This window comes from Ylistrum balloti, unplaced genomic scaffold (assembly GCF_031769215.1).
Source record: "Ylistrum balloti isolate Yb309-2 unplaced genomic scaffold, AGI_CSIRO_Ybal_v1 Utg370042, whole genome shotgun sequence".
Lineage (NCBI taxonomy): Eukaryota > Metazoa > Mollusca > Bivalvia > Pectinida > Pectinidae > Ylistrum > Ylistrum balloti.
In genome coordinates this window covers 561,148-580,976 of record NW_026782099.1, presented here as the reverse complement: position 1 = coordinate 580,976, position 19,829 = coordinate 561,148, and the positions used below count along the sequence as shown (strand labels likewise).

General features: G+C 34.3%; 1 protein-coding gene across 1 annotated transcript; it reads left to right on the top strand.

Annotated features, from left to right (window-relative positions):
* The first annotated feature begins 4,221 nt into the window (after window positions 1–4,221).
* On the top strand, window positions 4,222–19,142 carry LOC132549062 (exocyst complex component 5-like). Its single transcript, XM_060212963.1, has 18 exons — window positions 4,222–4,334; window positions 5,312–5,554; window positions 5,871–6,068; window positions 6,463–6,530; window positions 7,483–7,511; window positions 7,786–7,895; window positions 8,604–8,648; window positions 8,918–9,058; window positions 9,301–9,377; window positions 9,747–9,857; window positions 10,529–10,624; window positions 11,136–11,304; window positions 12,035–12,143; window positions 12,760–12,883; window positions 13,667–13,859; window positions 16,100–16,256; window positions 16,396–16,556; window positions 16,864–19,142. The coding sequence occupies exons 1-18, from the start codon at window positions 4,311–4,313 to the stop codon at window positions 16,948–16,950; spliced, it is 2,142 nt and encodes a 713-aa protein (XP_060068946.1). The 5' UTR covers window positions 4,222–4,310; the 3' UTR covers window positions 16,951–19,142.
* The last annotated feature ends 687 nt before the right edge of the window (window positions 19,143–19,829 follow it).

Here is a 19,829-nt window from a genome sequence, read left to right as displayed (position 1 = left end):
TATTGGAAAGGGAGTAAATGGACAAGGAAAATTACAGACCGGTCAGTTTCACGACGTATGTCAGTCACTGCAAAGTTTTAGAAACAATTATGAAACTCCATTTAATTAAGTATATAATATCAACATATTGAATTGAACTTTTGACAGTTATGATGAATCAGATAACGGAAATGGAAGTTGCCAAGGACATACAGAGATGACTCTAAAAATGGAATTAGCAGAAAGCTAAAAGTTTGGACGTAATATCATGTTATTTGTTTCAACGTGGATTAAAAAATAATCAGTGTGGTTTAATGTAAATTGAATTACACTTACGAAGAGAGCTTTAAATGTTGACAATGACATACTCTGTCTGATATTGGGGTCTAAATCGTTCCAAAGTCGAATAGTACATGGGGGTAATAAAGTTGTAAGATAATTTTGTGCGAGATCAGTATGAATATTGTAGAAAAGCTGCAATTTTCTTCTTTTCCGTCTATTTGCTTGTGGTTCTAGTCCACTTTCTAAATATGATGATTCCCTGCTCGTGTAACAGTGTAATCCAGTAATTACACGGATAGACTATAGCTAAAGCTTTTGTCTGCATCAGTGTGAGTACATCCGTCCTATACCTCACAACAGTATTCCGATTAAGCTAGAATGTATAATCTATAGATGTTGTTTAATGTTCTTCTACTTAACACATACAAATGTACTTCAGATTTCGTAAAACACTTACCTGTTTTGACACATTTTTACTACATTTGCAGCTTTCATTTAATATTACTCGCAGGTGCTTATAATTTTCTGCAAATGCAACATCAACATTATTAAATTTCATCTCATCTACATGATCAGTCTCAGAATTGGAAACAAGTAATGCCTCTGTCTTCGTACGATAAACCTTAACTAACCACTTATCTGGCCAAAGTCTAACTTGAGATAATCATTGATCGTTGTTTCGGTGTTTTCTGGAGAGGTAGCTGAGTGAAGTAAGGTGTCATCTGCAAATAATTTATACAAACTTTCAAGGTTATCAGCAATATGATTAATATACAGTATAGATAAAAGAGGACCTAATATACCGAGCCTTGAGGGATTCATGCATCAGTAGATTTAACTAAGGATTTAGTATTAACATCAAAAATTAGTTGCTGTCTATCACTAATATTGTTATCTAACCAATCTAATGATTTACCCGAGATACCGTGGTTTGCTACACACGATCGAACGCTTCTGATATATAACAGAACACTAAACACGTACGACGTTTTCCCCTTTAAATTTTCATATAATAAATGATGAATTATGTAATTTGACGCACATGGCTGAAAACCAGACTGATATTTATATATTAGGGAATGTTTTGATAAATAGTTATTCAAATATTTTACAACTTATCTTTCGAAAAATTTCCCAATAGTGCTGAGCAACGATGTTAGTTGTACATTCGAAACTCCATGTTTATCACACCCTTTCAATGGCATGACTACTGTTTTTTTCCGCAGAAGATCTAAAGATAAGAGATAATAGTAGGATTACTGTTTTTTTTCCACAGAAGATCTAAACATAAGAGATAGGGGCTACGGATACAGCTGTATTTTTTTTAACATATTATGACTATATTAATTTGCCCAAATTAATTTCTAAGAGGTGGTATACTATTTGAAGAATCATGTTTTTATTAATCTGCTGATAATTTTTTTCAAAAAATTGTAGGATTCGAATCTGAGTTGATCGAGAGAACCATTTATATATACACAAAAAGTTCTTCAGTGATTTTCCTACGATTATTGACACGAATTCGTTATTTCCGGAAATTAGTAAGGTTATGCGTGTTACATTAGATTTAAAAATTGTCACTATTTTTGTCGGTATAAACTTCCCCTTGAATAGCGAGGTCCAAGTATCTGTGTACTGTGTGTATATGTTTGTAACAGGTTCACCAGTATGGGGGATTCAGGGAGATCTAGCATCTATGTATCCTCAATGTAACTGATTAGCAAATACCTGATATCTAATTAACGTATTATGATGCGGATCAGAATCTGCATTCTCGTGAAAGTAACGGCTATACATGTTTGGTTCAAGACAAGTTTCTATTGCCGAAATGGAAAGAACATAAAACCTTTTATTGTTTTATTTTTACTTAAGCTTAGTCAGGCATTAAGTTATATGATTTTTTTTTTAATTTCGTTTATGAGTGTGGTCTCATTTTCAGACATCTTCCTGTTCAGAAGTGTCTGAATGTAATTCCCCGTAGATATCCCGTCCATTAGTTATGACGCGTGAGTTTAAAAAGTTTGTAATACGTTATCATGTTCATGTTGGCGATTTCTTCGAAACCGTACGATACAGTCTAGTGTTATAAAATAAAATCATTTACCCTTCAAATCAATCTATATTAAACGATTTGTGACAATAAACCTCTCTGATATTCGATATGATTCACGTTCACACTAGATAAAAGTTTCTTTATTGTGATCAAGTATTAATTAAACAACCTGTTCCAATATTTTAATATGATTTTAAAGACTTGCTCTAAAACTTCAACAAATTACAATTTGCTCTTTTCTCATTTGAATATTTAAAACACAATACAAATACAACACATTGATAACACTCCATATGAATACTTTAATCAACAGTTTTTCTGACTGTTGTGATCCATAACTGTTGAAAAAATACTTCCTTAAAAACTCAAACCGGAAGGGGAACTCCGCCAACAAATTCGAAGAAGGAAGTTTTTCTACCGATGACCTAATATGTTTGACGAGGCAGTTTGTATTTCTCAGGAAACTGATTGTTCTCTGCTGGTTTTCTTTTCCCTTTGAAACCCAAGTAGCTGTGTTTTTTTTAGAGCAAACTCCAAACACTAAGGTGGACTGCTATCTGTCGTCTATTTGTATATTACGATCGATGTTGATAAACGTGGTCTTACATTAATCTCCATTTGATATGTGATTATGAAACGAGTCTAGGGATTTTTCGTTAAGGTTAGCGAACTAACATGACTAATTCCCGAAGAGTTTCATAAATCGCATATTAAATGGAAATGACTTTACGGTCAGGTTTACAACATATTCTAAGCATATGTAGAAAATGGACATTTCGGTCACAATGTCATCTATGTATAAGTACCATCACTTCACTATCTACAATCACAATAAGTTATGTTACACTCGTGTCACACGCAAATATATGACGTGTATGTTCACAGAATAACAAGGCAGTTAGGTGATAATTCAGGGCCGGAAATGACGCAAGGTTTGATATATCAATAATCTACCTAGGCTTGTCTCTATGATCTAATGAATACATCATTTTACCGCGAGATCATTATCAGACGTTTCGGACCGGGGCCTTGCTTTTTATAGAACAGTTCGCCTTTAGACTACCAACTGTAAAAATAATCTGTGCTATGTTTCTGAAGTAGCAGGTTCCTACAGAGAATAGACATGAATCGTATGGTTGCAAAATCCTATAAAACTCGCGGGCAAACTTAAATAAAATTATAAATGCTATCGTATTCCGGCAACAAAGTATATATATATATATATAATATTCATATATCTATTAAAATATGACACGCATTTGTGGAGCATTAAATAAAGAAAACAAACAAATAAACAAAAACAAAAACAAAACAAAAAGCAAAACAACAACATGAAATATCTCTATAAATTCAGTAGACAAAAAGATTTAATTTAACTAATAGATATTTCACTGCTAATTCTTCATTTATTTATATACATTACATTTGAATATATCATATCATCTTATAATCTCTATAGATCTCTGTTTCAATTAAAGATATCTATGAATATCATCATTTAAAGAAAAAAAAAAAGTAAATTTTGCAATCAATCGTTGTTTTGAAGATATCTTGAATTGTTTGATACTCAAAGAATTTTAAATTTGAATATTTTGAGAAAATAGAAATATCTCAATCAGAATTGAAGATATATTTATTTCAATGTATTTGTCTGTTTAGAATAATGATACATGATAATACATCTGCTAGGTTTGAAGAGATCTCTTACATTTTCAATGCAATACATCGGAAGAATTTTTAACTTGGCTTGCTAAACATCACAGTTCTGATAACCCAGATACAACATTTCCGGAAATCATTCGCCTCAAATTTCCCGCGAAATAAAGTAGGAGTTAGTTCCCTTAGGTGGAAGTCTTCAGGCGGAAATGGCCGCCTATCACTTGTCTGCAGTATTTTGTTGGTCGGCAATTTGACAATTACATGTGAAATACAGTAAATGTTGCCTCGTGGTGTAAATTAACATAATTCGATGAATTATATCATTTGAAACATTAATATGTCGCTTGAGGAATTGGAACAGGTATGTAGAAGATTGTAGATTAATTGTTGATAATTTCTACTTGTTGCTTGTAAAGGGGTGTAACAGTGTAACGCATATTACTGTCGAGTCCCCCGAACTACAAACATTTGCATGTAGTCACTTGCGTTGGTTATTAAGGTCAACCTTGAGTCGCCATACTTAATAGCTGACACGAACCTCGATAAATCGTAATCATGTAACAAATATGCAAGTGCCTATCCAATGTATCGGTAATAATCAGCCCGAGCTTGTCTTGTATACGACAGCTGTCAAGTCTCAATTTCGCTTATTTGCTGATGTATTACAAGAGAGAATCGGAATTATTATAGTTAGTTGAATTTTAATGCCAGCAAATGCTACATAGTCATATTTTTTGTGAGCTCATTATCATCCTTCCCATAGAATACCAAACAACCCCCTATTTCACTGTTTCGTCCCACCTCAAAGGGGCACTCATATCAATAGCATATATAAAAATCCAACCCAAGACAGTCTAAACAAGGCTTTGTTTAAGGTTCAACCGGGGTCACTGACTGTCCTGCCATAACTTGGAAATCAACCTACATCTGGCTTGTTATATTTGAGTAAGGATAACAGATAAACATTAGTTGACATTATAAACCAATCACTCCAAAACAGATACCTTGAAGCTATTGTAAGGGTCACCATAGACTTAAATCAATATTCAAGCAATTAAGTCCAGTCAACTACTGTAAAGATCAAACTGTAAGTCTCAGCTCCATAGTAATTAGTAATCTAATGCATCCTGAATTCAAACTTAATGTAATGATGCAGATACAATCACCATATTTTAACAAGAGATGCTTTATATCTTTGGTAAAATCGACACTGGGCTAATAACTAAGTAAGTCTGAGCACAGATGTACCTAATAATATACGTGTATAAAATACTGGAGTATTATAACTACTGGTAGTGGTACTCATGATAAATATTCTTCATTTTAATTTTGATACAGGAACCTTTCAATGCCCATGAGTTCGTGGAAAGATTGGCATGGCGTACCATGGGAACCAAGGGAAGAAGTAACCATGATGACTTTGATCCAATGTCACTTCATGGGGCTTTTGAAAAGATGATTCAGGACCTGAAGGAGAAAAATGCTCAGATGGAGAAAAAAGTAGAAAAATTAGAAGATGCTTGTAAAGAAGAAGAGAAAAGACACTGGCAAAGAGTAGCAGATCTTCAGAAGCGCAATAAGGTTGATATGTTATGTAATCAGAAAAAGTATAAGGCATTACAAAATATATAAAAGGTTAGCTTGCTGCAGATAGGTGAGGCCTCTAAATCATAAGTAGTAGTGGACGATATCTGGCTATTTATATCAACTCCATGGGAAACAAATATGGAAGGGATGTTTTTATTAATATGTGTAACTATAAAGAGTAAAAGAAGATAGTATTGATTGAAAAAAAGATTCCAACTGAATATGCTGACAGTTTTATTGTTCAGAATGCTTGCAGCATTTGCAAGCTGGTGGAAATGAAGATGTTATGTATGTAATACTTGTTTTCTAGGCATCCTATTCCCACTTCCAAGAACTAGATGAGAGAATCAACTTGGTAGCAACTAAAGTTGTCCACCTTGGGGATCAGCTGGAGGGTGTCAACACTCCAAGGGCCAGGGCTGTTGATGCTCAACGACTTATGAACTTCTTTAATGAGTTTCTCAACTATGATGAACCAAAGTCGTCAGTGTTCACTGATCCTTTTCAGGTAATCACCTTTATGTATACCTTCATATGTGCAACACATGATGCATTCAGTGATGGGGTTTAGAAGTTTACACTATCATATGTGAAAAAACATGGTGCATTCAGGGGTGGGGTGGGGGAGTTTATACATTCATATTTTCAGAGGGTTATGCCCCTTTGTAATGTTATTTTTAATTTAATTTGTTTCTGATCATAAGATGTGAACTATTTCCTTTACACTTAATAATCTTTGAACTGAATAACATTACAGTAACAGGTAACCATGTGACCAGTGTGGCCATCAGATTTTCTGCCTTGTTGTAAACATGTACTAAGTAATTATTTATGACATGAAATTGTATATACTGGTGATGTGGTGTATTTTACTCATGATTCTTTCAACTTATATTCTACAGCTTCAGTTGGCTGCGGAAATAATCCAGAAGTTATATCAGATAGCCTTGGAGCTTCCAGCTGGAGAAAAGTGAGTCCATAATCAATGTCTCATGGAAAAAGTCAGAGCAGTTCTAATCAGAATTTCAGCTTTACATGTATTTACAACTTTGTATCAAATTTCACAAGTTTCATATAAACTAACAGAATTATTTACGGTTCGATTTATAAGATAGGTAGTTTCAACATAATATCTCCCAAAAATGAACAGATGAATACCAGCAAAGATTAAAAAAAAATTTTGTTAAGTTATATCAAAATTATATTCGCGATCAACTGGTCATAATGAACATTTTTTCACCAATGTTCACATTAACAAGATACTTAAGAATTTTTCACCGATGTTCACATTAACAAGATACAGAAGAATTTTTCACCACTGTTCACATTAACAAGATACTGGAGAATTTTTCACCTCTGTTCACATTAACAAGATACTTAAGAATTTTTCACCTCTGTTCACATTAAAAAGATACTGAAGAATTTTTCACCACTGTTCACATTAAAAAGATACTGAAGAATTTTTCACCACTGTTCACATTAACAAGATACTGAAGAATTTTTCACCACTGTTCACATTAACAAGATACAGAAGAATTTTTCACCACTGTTCACATTAACAAGATACTGAAGAATTTTTCACCTCTGTTCACATTAACAAGATACAGAAGAATTTTTCACCACTGTTCACATTAACAAGATACTGGAGAATTTTTCACCTCTGTTCACATTAACGAGATACTGAAGAGCTTTTCACTTCTTTTCAAACTCAAAAGATGTAAAAAATATCAGTTACTGTTATTATTTATTTAAATGTATCTTGTCAGCAGAAAATTGTAATGTTATATACATGTATGCCTGATATACACACTCTTGTTATTACAGTTCCAGCTGCCTAATTGCAATGACATTATGTATGATGTGTGATGTAATGTAAGCTATTCATGTTACATTAATGTGATTGAAATATTCCTTGTTTGCAGATTTGACAATGCCAGAAAGAAAATATGGGGTATGTTTTAGCTTAAAAAACTCTGTATTAGATCAGCTTACTTTGACTTTGAGTTATTCACTTTCTAAATCTGCTTTTCTACAGGAAAATATGACTTTTATTTATGGCCAATTTTCTTGCCTGTTTTCAGACACTTTTATTGAATAAAACAATTTTAAGTGAATCATAAACCAGGTTGTTAGCCTGAAGAATTCTGAAATAGAAACAGTCACTTCATAACATCATATTTGAATTTCAATTACTGACACATTATGTACATTATATTTGATCTCAGATCGATACCTCCATATTGAGAAAGAATTGATCGCAGAATTTTTGATCGCTCATCGCCATGAGGACAGACGGAAGATGAAGAGGGTGGCCTTTGTCTTGTCGAACTTTAAAGTAAGGAAAATCAACAATTATTTTAACTGTTTTTCCTCTATTCAAGGTAATGTGTGAAGAAAAAGTGAAATACTGTTATGCTTTAAACACAAACTGTGATAGAGTGAATTGTATTGTTGATTTTGGTTAGGTTTACTTTTGTATAATTTATTTTTATTTTTCAACATTTTTTCACTGCAACATAAATACATGACAAAAATTATTCTAATTTTGATTAAGTAAATAACCTTACTTCATACATGGTTGAAATAATTGCACATGGAATGGAACTTCACAAGAAAGTGTAAAAATGATGTTCTGGTTGAATATTGATGTAAAAAGACCAGCTGTACAAGAATAGTTGACCTTCTGTTAATCATATAGTAACTTTTCCTTTTATGTACAAATCAACTTATATTGAACTATAAAAAAAAACTAGAGTCTGGGTATTTTGATTGTGTATTTTGATGATTCCAGGGTTATGGTGAATGTATTGATTGTGTATTTTGGTGATTCCAGGGTTATGGTGAATATATTGATTGTGTATTTTGGTGATTCCAGGGTTATGGTGAATGCATTGATTGTGTATTTTGATGATTCCAGGGTTATGGTGAATGCATTGATTGTGTATTTTGGTGATTCCAGGGTTATGGTGAATGTATTGATGGTGTATTTTGGTGATTCCAGGGTTATGGTGAATGTATTGATTGTGTATTTTGTTGATTCCAGGGTTATGGTGAATGCATTGATGCCTTTATAGAGGAATCTCAGAAAGTAAGTACCAGGTGACCTATCAATTATCTTTTATAAAAGCTAATACTTAATTTGCATTTCTTAGATTATGTAAGCAAAGAAATATAGCTGGGGTCAGTTTTGCTTACAAACTTGATAAGCCTGGAAGGGCTTTGTATTTCTAACAAGGTAGTGACTTTTGATAAAAAAAATAATGAATTGGGGTGTACTATTTTTCTTCTTTAAAAATAAATTGAAGTCTATATTGCTGATAAGTGGGTGTGACTTAAAGTCCTGCTTGTGTTGATCAGGGGGCATTCCAAAAGGCTGATCCGTTTGATGATGTGGTACCGTTGTGTACAAGGACTAGTGACCTCGTTACCAGTGTGTTCAGTAGCCCTGATACTGTGATGGCAAAATTTGTACAGACTATCTACAACACAAAACTACAGGTAAGGACATTACACAACACCAAACTATAAATTAGGAAATACAAAACACAAAACTACAGGCCAAGTTGATACACATCACCAAACTATAGTTCAGTAACACTTTAAAACGTAATTTGCTGGCATTGACTCAATAAAATGACAACTGTATGAAATTGATGCTGGTGTAAGCTAATATAATATCTTGTTAGAGAATGTGATGCACTCCAGGGTATGTTTCAGTCATTATTTTAATTGTTTAACAGACACATATTGCCTCCAAACTTGAATCCAAAGATGATCCTGAGGAATATCTTATAACATTATTCCAACTTTACACAAGGTGAGCCTCTTTAAGCAGTTTCAATATTTGCCCTCTATAAAGACTGTCTTTAATCAATATGACTAGAGCCTGATTAAATTGTATACTGAGATTTCTGCAGTTTCTGACTAAAAAGACCTATTTAGATCACATCTTAAAACGTCTGTACCATGTGTTGATATCATTTTTATCAATTGAATTTTCAAGAGAAATTGAAGCAATAACTACAGTATAGAAAAGGTTCAGGTTTTCAGATATGATCAAGTATGGTTGTTGATCTTTTGGTTTTATATGTATTCATTGCAAGTTACAATTCAAATGTTAATATCCTTTTTTGTTTTTGATAGAACGGTGAAGTTATCAGAAATATTCTTTCTTTGTTTTTGATAGAACGGTGAAGTTATCAGAAGATTTAGCAGTATTTAAGATGGGAAATGACAGCCTGTTCCTGACAAAGCTAACCAAGAGTATATTCCAGAAACACCTAGAAGCTTATATCAAGTATGTCATTGTATACTTTTTGTTCCTGTCATAGCATACACATATACTGTAGTTGATTTGTAGTTTATAAGCCCACTATCATCAGATGGTGGGCTGTTCAATTTTTTCTAGGTCTGAGATTCATCCGTAAACAATTCCCCATGGTCCCTAGTTGTGCCTGTTTGATTTTAGGAATGATCAGAAAAACAAAATGACAGACAGGCAGCTGTCATGGATTTTGACAATGAAAGTTTGTTATCACTATTTCTGTAGAAATGCCTGATGGATCTGTCTGAATTTTCATATGTACCCAGACTACATGTAGGTTTCTCTTGGTCCTTGGTTTTGCCTTTTTGGTTTTTGGAGTGATCAGAAAACGAAATAGCTGACAGGTTACCATCTTGCATTTTCTCAATAAAAATTTGTTATCATTATTCTAAGAGATGCACATCTTTGTCCTTAGTAGTGCACTTTCCATCATGACACTGATCAGAAAAACGAGCTGACTTTGACAATTAAATATTGTTATCACTGATCTTACAATATTTACAAATTTCTATAATTAAAAACCAGAGTTGTGAAAAGAATAGAAAAGAAGTAAGAATCTGTGAAACTTAGCAGCTATAACACTTAAATCTGGAGTTCTCTTTTTGTATTCAGTTATCATGCAACAGTCCTTTTGCTCTTTACAGTTTTGAAACTAAATACTTAAAGGAGCGTTGCTCAGCACATCTCCAGAGGTATTATGATAGTAAAGATCACACCAAGAAGCAGATTCAGTCAGGCGGGTAAGTGATGCTACACAGTAAGTAGTGTGAACAGAATGTACCTCTGTATTACTATATCCCAATATGTATCAGGTTGATATATATATATAAACTTGATCTATTTTACAACAATTGCGAAATAAGTTATGTCAACTTATTCTGATCATTCTTGTTGGCCTGGATGTAAGAGTGCGAGGGGTCTTATTGTGGGAGGAAACCAGAGTCGGGCAGGTGACCTCTTACCTTTTCACATCCGCTCTGGGAATCAAACTCCAGTCGGCTAGGTGAAAGGCGAGTAGGTTACCGCTGCGCCACCCGACCACCCTGTTGATGCTTATGGGTTCATTACTGTTAACATAGTGACCTTTTGATCTTTCTGTCTTATTAGAGACATATGTCTTATGTGTGATGGGAACATTGCTGGTAGAGTTCACTTTGTACTTAAGATCCTACTGAAATTATGTGTAAGGGTTGCAGGATATATAATTAAGATATGTTGGACAGTTGAATAGGCTTTATTTCCATTGACCAGCTTGACAGAACTGAGACGAGATTTACAGGCGAAGATTGGGACCATGACTAAAACCAACATCAACATTGGGCCTGCCATAGAGAACTTTGGAGGAGAGACATTTTTATCACAGGAAGTGACTATCAGTCTACTACAGGAGGCTAAGAATGCCTTCAAACGCTGTCAAGTGGTGAGAATGCACTCTATACATGTATACTATGCAGGAGGTTTTATTGTCAGTGAGACTAATAGAAACTTTTTCGAAGGTGATATAAGAGAATATCAACCCGAGGGGAAAGATGAAAAACATGAGGCTTTCAGAATGTTTGTAATTTGATCATCTTTTACTAGTGGCTGAGATCCCCTATCTTAACAACAAAGGGTTAAAAGATTGTTTTTCTCTTATCCTGCTGGACTTCTTAAGTGTCTCATTGATTCACATAATTCAAATCACATTAGATATGACAATGGTATCCCCTGTCTCAAACTGAATGGGGGTGATACAAGGAAACCTTACAAAACTAAAAAGTATGGTTTTACCTGTCCAAGGTAGCGGAAAAAAATCAGATCATGTGTTCCTTGATGATAAAGAAGAATATTGCTTATTATTTCTGGTCATGTGATCCAAGTCAGTTACAGCTTCAAGTGACCCAGTTTGACTTAGATACTGCCATTGATTTATTCAAGTCATTCATCTTAGCTCCTAACAAAGTTAGTAAAATTGCAACACATCAGTACAAAAATTACAAAGTATATTGGCAAAGTTTATAAGTTCTAGTATATATTTATATATAAACTATTGGATGCTGATAACTAGTCTTACTCTGTATAGATAAAATATGTGTATGGTGGAATACAATTTTACCATTTATCATTTAGTTGAGATGTTTAAACTACTGATCCTACTTTCTGTTTACTAGTTATCCAGTAGTTCAGATATGTCGGGGAATGCTGTACAGATCTTTGAGGTCTTAGTCCAGTACTTGGTTACTGAACATATAGACTATGCTGTGGAACTTGGTCTTCAAGGTATGAATTGTTGTAATTATTTAAAGGTAAATTTATAAAATTAAATAACTTTGATAAGATAAGAGAGATAAGACCGGTCAGGAATAATTCCGGTCTATTCATGGTATTCTCAGCTTGATCAGGACCCACTTACTGGTATCATGGTTCATGGAGTCTGAAGGCTGATTCCATAAGAAATTATTTTCATTCAAAATCATTATGACATGTACACAGCTAGTAAAAAATTACAGAAATTGGAAAAAAAATAGGCAAATGATTTAAATTTTATCATGCATGAGGTTCTTTGATTTGGGATAAGTCACCCATTATCAGATTTTATGATGGTGATACTGGTATGGTAAAATTGATACAATTTAGCCTTTGGATCATTTTCATTTATCATTTGTACTTGATGTTCCTTGATGAGAAATACGGATGGACCTGCTACCTTCTTTCACTTTCTGACAAGCCTTGACATTTATTTTTTTTAGCCTGTATCAACGTGTGCGGATCTGCTATTATTGTAGACAAAGCTGTTGTCTTCATAAACAAACCAGGCATAGGATTACATTCATTGTAATACTTGCACTACAAATACTAGTGTCTGACATAACCTTGAAATGTCTTCTGTTTACAGCCATTCCACTGCCAGACCCTAAGTCTCAGCCCGAGGTTTACTTCTTTGATGTGGTAGGCCAGGCCAACACACTTTTCCACTTGTTTGAGAAACAATTCATGGACAGTTTGGTTCCTCTAGTCATGTATGTTGTAGTAACTGTTATTATTAAGATTTCTGATCATGTAGTCACTGTTCCTGTTATTGTAAAGATCTCTAATCATGTAGTTATTGTTCTTGTAAAGATATCTGATCATGTAGTTATTGTTCCTGTTATTATTAAGATTTCTGATCATGTAGTTATTGTTCCTGTTATTGTAAAGATCTCTGATCATGTAGTTATTGTTCCTGTTATTGTAAAGATCTCTGATCATGTAGCTACTGTTCCTGTTATTGTAAAGATCTCTGATCATGTAGTTATTGTTCCTGTTATTGTAAAGATCTCTGATCATGAAGTTATTGTTGCTGTTATTGTAAAGATCTCTAATCATGTAGTTATTGTTCCTGTTATTGTAAAGATCTCTGATCATGTAGTTATTGTTCCTGTTATTATTAAGATTTCTGATCATGTAGTTACTGTTCCTGTTATTGTAAAGATCTCTAATCATGTAGTTATTGTTCTTGTAAAGATTTCTGATCATGTAGTTACTGTTCCTGTTATTGTAAAGATCTCTAATCATGTAGTTACTGTTCCTGTTATTGTAAAGATCTCTGATCATGTAGTTATTGTTCCTGTTATTGTAAAGATCTCTGATCATGTAGTTATTGTTCCTGTTATTGTAAAGATCTCTGATCATGTAGTTACTGTTTCTCTTATTGTAAAGATCATGTGATCATATTACTCATACAAGTTACTTTGTCTGTTATTGTAATGATCCCTCTAGTCATAAATGCTACCGGGTCATAGAAATCAATATCTGTATTTCAGATCTTCCCCCAGACACAGTCAATGTTTACAGCGGAAGAGGGAGTTGAGAGAACAGGTGGAAAATAAAATAGACACTGGTTTGGACCGTTCGAATGCTGCCATTGCTGGCTGGGTACGAAATATTCTAGCTGCTGAGCAAAAAAAGTCAGACTTTAAACCAGAAGATGATGACGCTATGCAGATGGTGTCACCGGTGAGTGTCTTTACAATGGCACCAGTGAGTGTCGTTTTACTGTTACAAGCGAATGTCTTTATACTGTCACTAGTGAGTGTCTTTATACTGTCACTGATCCGTGTCTTTATACGGTCACCAGTCACCAGTGAGTGTCTTTATACTGATTTTGTCACCAGTGAGTGTCTTTATAATGCCATTGGTGAATATCTTTATACTGTCATCAGTGAGTGTCTTTATACTGATTTTGCACTGGTGAGTGTCTTTATAGTGCCATTGGTGAATGTCTTTTTACTGTCACCGATGAATGTCTTTATACTGTCAACAGTAAGTGTCTTTATTATGCCACCAGTGAGTGTCTTTATTATGCCACCAGTGAGTGTCTGTATACTGATTTTGTAACCAGTGAGTGTCTTTATACTGATTTTGTCTTCAGTGAGTGTCTTTATACTGATTTTGTCTCCGGTGAGTGTCTTTATACTGATTTTGTCTCCAAGGAGTGTGTTTATACTGATTTTGTCTCCGGTGAGTGTCTTTATACTGATTTTGTCTTCAGTGAGTGTCTTTATACTGATTTTGTCTCCGGTGAGTGTCTTTATACTGATTTTGTCTCCAAGGAGTGTGTTTATACTGATTTTGTCTCCAAGGAGTGTGTTTATACTGATTTTGTCTCCAGGGAGTGTGTTTATACTGATTTTGTCACCAGTGAATGTCTTTATACTGATTTTGTCTCCAGTGAGTGTCTTTATACTGATTTTGTCACCAGTGAGTGTCTTTATACTGATTTTGTAACCAATGAGTGTGTTTATACTGATTTTGTTGCCAGTGAGTGTGTTTATACTGATTTTGTCTCCAGTGAGTGTGTTTATACTGATATTGTAACCAAAGAGTGTGTTTATACTGATTTTGTCACCAGTGAGTGTGTTTATACTGTATTGTCTCCAGTGAGTGTGTTTATACTGATTTTGTAACCAATGAGTGTCTTTATACTGTCACTGATCCGTGTCTTTATACGGTCACCAGTCACAAGTGAGTGTCTTTATACTGATTTTGTCACCGGTGAGTGTCTTTATAATGCCATTGGTGAATATCTTTATACTGTCACCAGTGAGTGTCTTTATACTGATTTTGCACTGGTGAGTGTCTTTATAGTGCCATTGGAGCATGTCTTTTTACTGTCACCGGTGAATGTCTTTATACTGTCAACAGTAAGTGTCTTTATTATGCCACCAGTGAGAGTATTTATACTGATATTGTCTCCAGGGAGTGTGTTTATACTGATTTTGTCTCCGGTGAGTGTCTTTATACTGATTTTGTCTCCAGTGAGTGTCTTTATACTGATTTTGTCTCCAGGGAGTGTGTTTATACTGATTTCGTCACCAGTGAATGTCTTTATACTGATTTTGTCACCAGTGAGTGTGTTTATACTGTATTGTCTCCAGTGAGTGTCTTTATACTGATTTTGTAACCAATGAGTGTGTTTATACTGATTTTGTCTCCAGTGAGTGTGTTTATACTGATTTTGTCTCCAGTGAATGTGTTTATACTGATTTTGTCTCCAGTGAGTGTCTTTATACTGATTTTGTCTCCAGTGAGTGTCTTTATACTGATATTGTCTCCAGTGAGTGTCTTTATACTGATTTTGTCTCCAGTGAGTGTGTTTATACTGATTTTGTCTCCAGTGAATGTCTTTATACTGATTTTGTCTCCAGTGAGTGTCTTTATACTGATTTTGTCTCCAGTGAATGTCTTTATACTGATTCTGTCATCAGTGAGTGTCTTTATACTGATTTTGTCACCAGTGAGTGTCTTTATAATGTCACATTTCAGTGTAAGATTGAATGATATCACATATAAAATTTGTTCATTCACAGAGTGGGACACTATTTACGTGTCTATGATCCCCTTGTCAATATCAGAATATTCTGTTATACATTTGATGGGTATGATGTGTTTACATGAGATGGTAATCATGTGGATAAAGACACCAAAAGTTACTGCTGGTTCCAGATGTTGTCTGTATGGGAAGGACAAGTAAATTCAGTACATGTAGTGTATGTACAATGTACAGACGAGACTAAAACTTATCCAGCACAACAACTCCTAAATAAGTCTTCTGATAGTAACTCCTTCTTGAGGCCTGGTAAATTATCAATTGTCCCTGATTGAATCATTGTTTACAAATGGTGGCCACAAAGATCCCACAGATATACATTTTATTTTGATAATAAGTGTTATGATATTGTTATCTCCTGCTTCAGGCTTGTCTAAAGGTTTCGAACTTCATGCGGACAATATCAGGCTCTATACATGGTAGTTTGGATGGAAAGAATGTTGACGCTGTGTTTACTGACCTTGGGATAAGACTTCACAGAGTCATCTTTGACCATCTCCAGGGATTCGTGTACAACTCCCTTGGTAGGTGAACCTTTCCTCTTCATCATTTTGTTTGTGAATTTCCTTAAATTTCTCTAAAGTAACACACTATTTCCCAAGTCTTAAGCTCTGTCCATTATTTTGATTTGCTAGTTTTTAACATGTTGAGTTTGACCGACAGGTGCCATGTTGGTGATTTGTGATGTGAATGAGTATCGTAAATGTGTGAAGGACTTTAAGATTCCCCTGGTCACGGAGCTGTTTGAGAAACTTCACGCACTGTGTAACTTATTAGTAGTGGTCCCAGAGAACCTCAAACAGGTCTGCAGTGGTGAACAGCTGGTGAGTACAATGTGTTTTGTGATATTACGCAAATTTAGTTTTTCGCTCAGATGTTCAAACACCTCATATAACCAAATATTTTCATCATGATATGGGAATGTGTTTTTGATATTTCCAGAAAATCAAGGGAATTTTTTTCTGAATGAAGTTTCAGGCAAACAAATCAAGCGTGACTGAAAACACATGTATTTGTATTTATTTTCATTCTTTTTATTGCCACTTATTACAACTGTTGTTGGGTATGACTTTTTTATAACATTTTAAATAATCATCTGATCTCTCATTTCTTGTTTTGTTCATTATACAGGCTGGCATAGACAAAACTGTGTTATTGTCCTGTATCCAGTTACGAACTGATTTTAAATCTGCAAAGCTTGCCAACATTTTGAAATGAATTTGAGTATTATGTGCTTGTATGGATACAACCTGCACTGAAATGGCTGACTGACAATGGAGGTTATGTAACAACACTTCTGAATCTGTCTTGCATATGATGATCCAGCAAATCTGTGTTATCACAATGTAACAACATTGATGTAGCAGCACAAAATCAGTAATACAGTGGCTTTTTGGTCAATTGGAAAATTACTTTTGTGTTTTAAACTATATTTGGGGCATGAGGGATTTGAATATTTCACATTCATTGTCACACATGGAGTAAACCCTGAAGTGTTGTGTTTGACCCCATTTTGTGATTATGAGAATGGAATATTCCTATCCTTTATCTTAATATTCGAAAGAGTCTTAAAATATTCCCCCAAGTTTCCAGCTGTTGTTTTGGTGGGGCTACGTAGGTGGTCCTCTCCTGCTGAGGCACTCCCCCACAACAAATACCTGTAGACTTGTCACTGTGACTGTCTGATGTTTGCTGAGAGCTGTATCACCCACTCTCTCCCTTTTTAATGTTTTGATGGTATGTTTGTCTCTGTGTCAGTGTTATTATATCAGTTATTCTGTAATGTACACATACTTAGCAGTAATTAGATTTTAGCGCTTCTTGTGCTTGAAGTATTGTGCTACGATGTGATTGCGCTAATTGCATTTTCCTTTTTCGTCGCTCATAGAATAATTAAAGCAGGTGTGTGAATTTGTCATTGTGCTAATTTGCCTAAAAGTGATAATGCACTATATGTTAATAGTATGTTAAACCAGATATATTGTTCCTTATATTTTGTTTTGTATGAGAAAAAAAACCTAGTGTTGTTATTTGGAATATAGATTGTTACCTGATGTATTTTGTCTTTTTTTTCACCCAAATACCACATTTATTGAAAGATTATTTATTTCATAGCATAATTACTGGATGTAGAATTTTATTGTGTGGGTTTTTTTTAATAACATTGCTATGATGTGTTTTTATGATATGTTTTGCAGTAGTGTACATGTATACATCAAGTACTGTCTGTATAGCAAATTCTCTCAGTGTCATATATCATAGTCATAGTATGTGTAAATTTAATATTGTCAAATGCTGCTGGATCAGCCTGGTGATGTCTCAGTACCAATTTCATCCCTGATACTCCAGGGGTTACAATCACTTACTCTCTGCACCCCTAGAACCATCCCTGATACTCCAGGGGTTACAATCACTTACTCTCTGCACCCCTGGGACCATCCCTGATACTCCAGGGGTTACAATCACTTTTACTCTCTGCACCCCTGGAACCATTCCTGATACTTCAGGGGTTACAATCACTTTTACTCTCTGCACCCCTGGAACCATTTCCGATACTCCAGTGGTTACAATCACTTTTACTCTCTGCACCCCTGGGACCATCCCTGATACTCCAGGGGTTACAATCACTTTTACTCTCTGCACCCCTGGAACCATTCCTGATACTTCAGGGGTTACAATCACTTTTACTCTCTGCACCCCTGGAACCATTTCCGATACTCCAGTGGTTACAATCACTTTTACTCTCTGCACCCCTGGAACCATCCCTGATACTCCAGGAGTAACAATCACTTCCACTCTCTGCACCCCTGGAACATGTTATGGCAAAATTCAAGGTTCCATGTGCAACACCTTGTGGACAGGACAATAAAGACTAGTTTGATCCTTTGATGTACATCACACGAATCTCAAGGTCACATAAAGGTATATTGTAATGGCTTTGAAGTTTGGTGTCGCTGCTTTGTCATCTTCAGAAGGAGCATATTGGCCTATGGTTTGTAATTTTTTTCCCTGTATCCAAGCGAAGGCTTGTGCTTTCAAGTTTGCCATGACATGTATTAGAGTTGCAGAAAACAAAAAGTGATTGTAACCCCTGGAGTATCATAGATATACTGTTCTGTCTGATTAGGCATGTGCTATGCAGGGGTTACATCCCTTTGCCCTTTATGAGCATCAGCTTCACAGATGTGGCCAAACATTTCAATCTGATTACCCAGACTTACTTCTATTCATCTTTGAGAATGTGGTATACCAGTTGACTGTTTGACATTGATATTATGTGTTAAATTGTCAATATTGATGATGTAGATTTAAATTGTCAGTATTGATGATGTAGATTTAAATTGTCAGTATTGATGATGTAGATTAAATTGTCTATATTGATGATGTAGATTTAAATTGTCTATATTGATGATGATGTAGATTTAAATTGTCTGTATTGATGATGTAGATTTAAATTGTCTATATTGATGATGATGTAGATTTAAATTGTCTGTATTGATGATGTAGATTTAAATTGTCTATATTGATGATGTAGATTTAAATTGTCAGTATTGATGATGTAGATTTAAATTATCTATATTGATGATGTAGATTTAAATTGTCTATATTGATGATGTAGATTTGAATTGTCAGTATTGATGATGTAGATTTAAATTGTCAGTATTGATGATGTAGATTTAAATTGTCTATATTGATGATGTAGATTTAAATTGTCTATATTGATGATGATGTAGATTTAAATTGTCTATATTGATGATGTAGATTTAAATTGTCTATATTGATGATGTAGATTTAAATTGTCTATATTGATGATGTAGATTTGAATTGTCAGTATTGATGATGTAGATTTGAATTGTCTATATTGATGATGTAGATTTGAATTGTCTATATTGATGATGTAGATTTGAATTGTCAGTATTGATGATGTAGATTTAAATTGTCAGTATTGATGATGTAGATTTAAATTGTCAGTATTGATGATGTAGATTTAAATTGTCTATATTGATGATGTAGATTTAAATTGTCTATATTGATGATGTAGATTTAAATTGTCAGTATTGATGATGTAGATTTAAATTGTCTATATTGATGATGTA

Bases quoted from the DNA above. Each gene is read 5' to 3' on its own strand.
- LOC132549062 (XM_060212963.1), top strand. From the start codon at position 4,311: ATGTCGCTTGAGGAATTGGAACAG. The intron at 10,625-11,135 runs GTAAGTGATGCT...TCCATTGACCAG, and splicing joins AAGCAGATTCAGTCAGGCGG to CTTGACAGAACTGAGACGAG. The intron at 12,144-12,759 runs GTATGAATTGTT...TTCTGTTTACAG, and splicing joins TGTGGAACTTGGTCTTCAAG to CCATTCCACTGCCAGACCCT.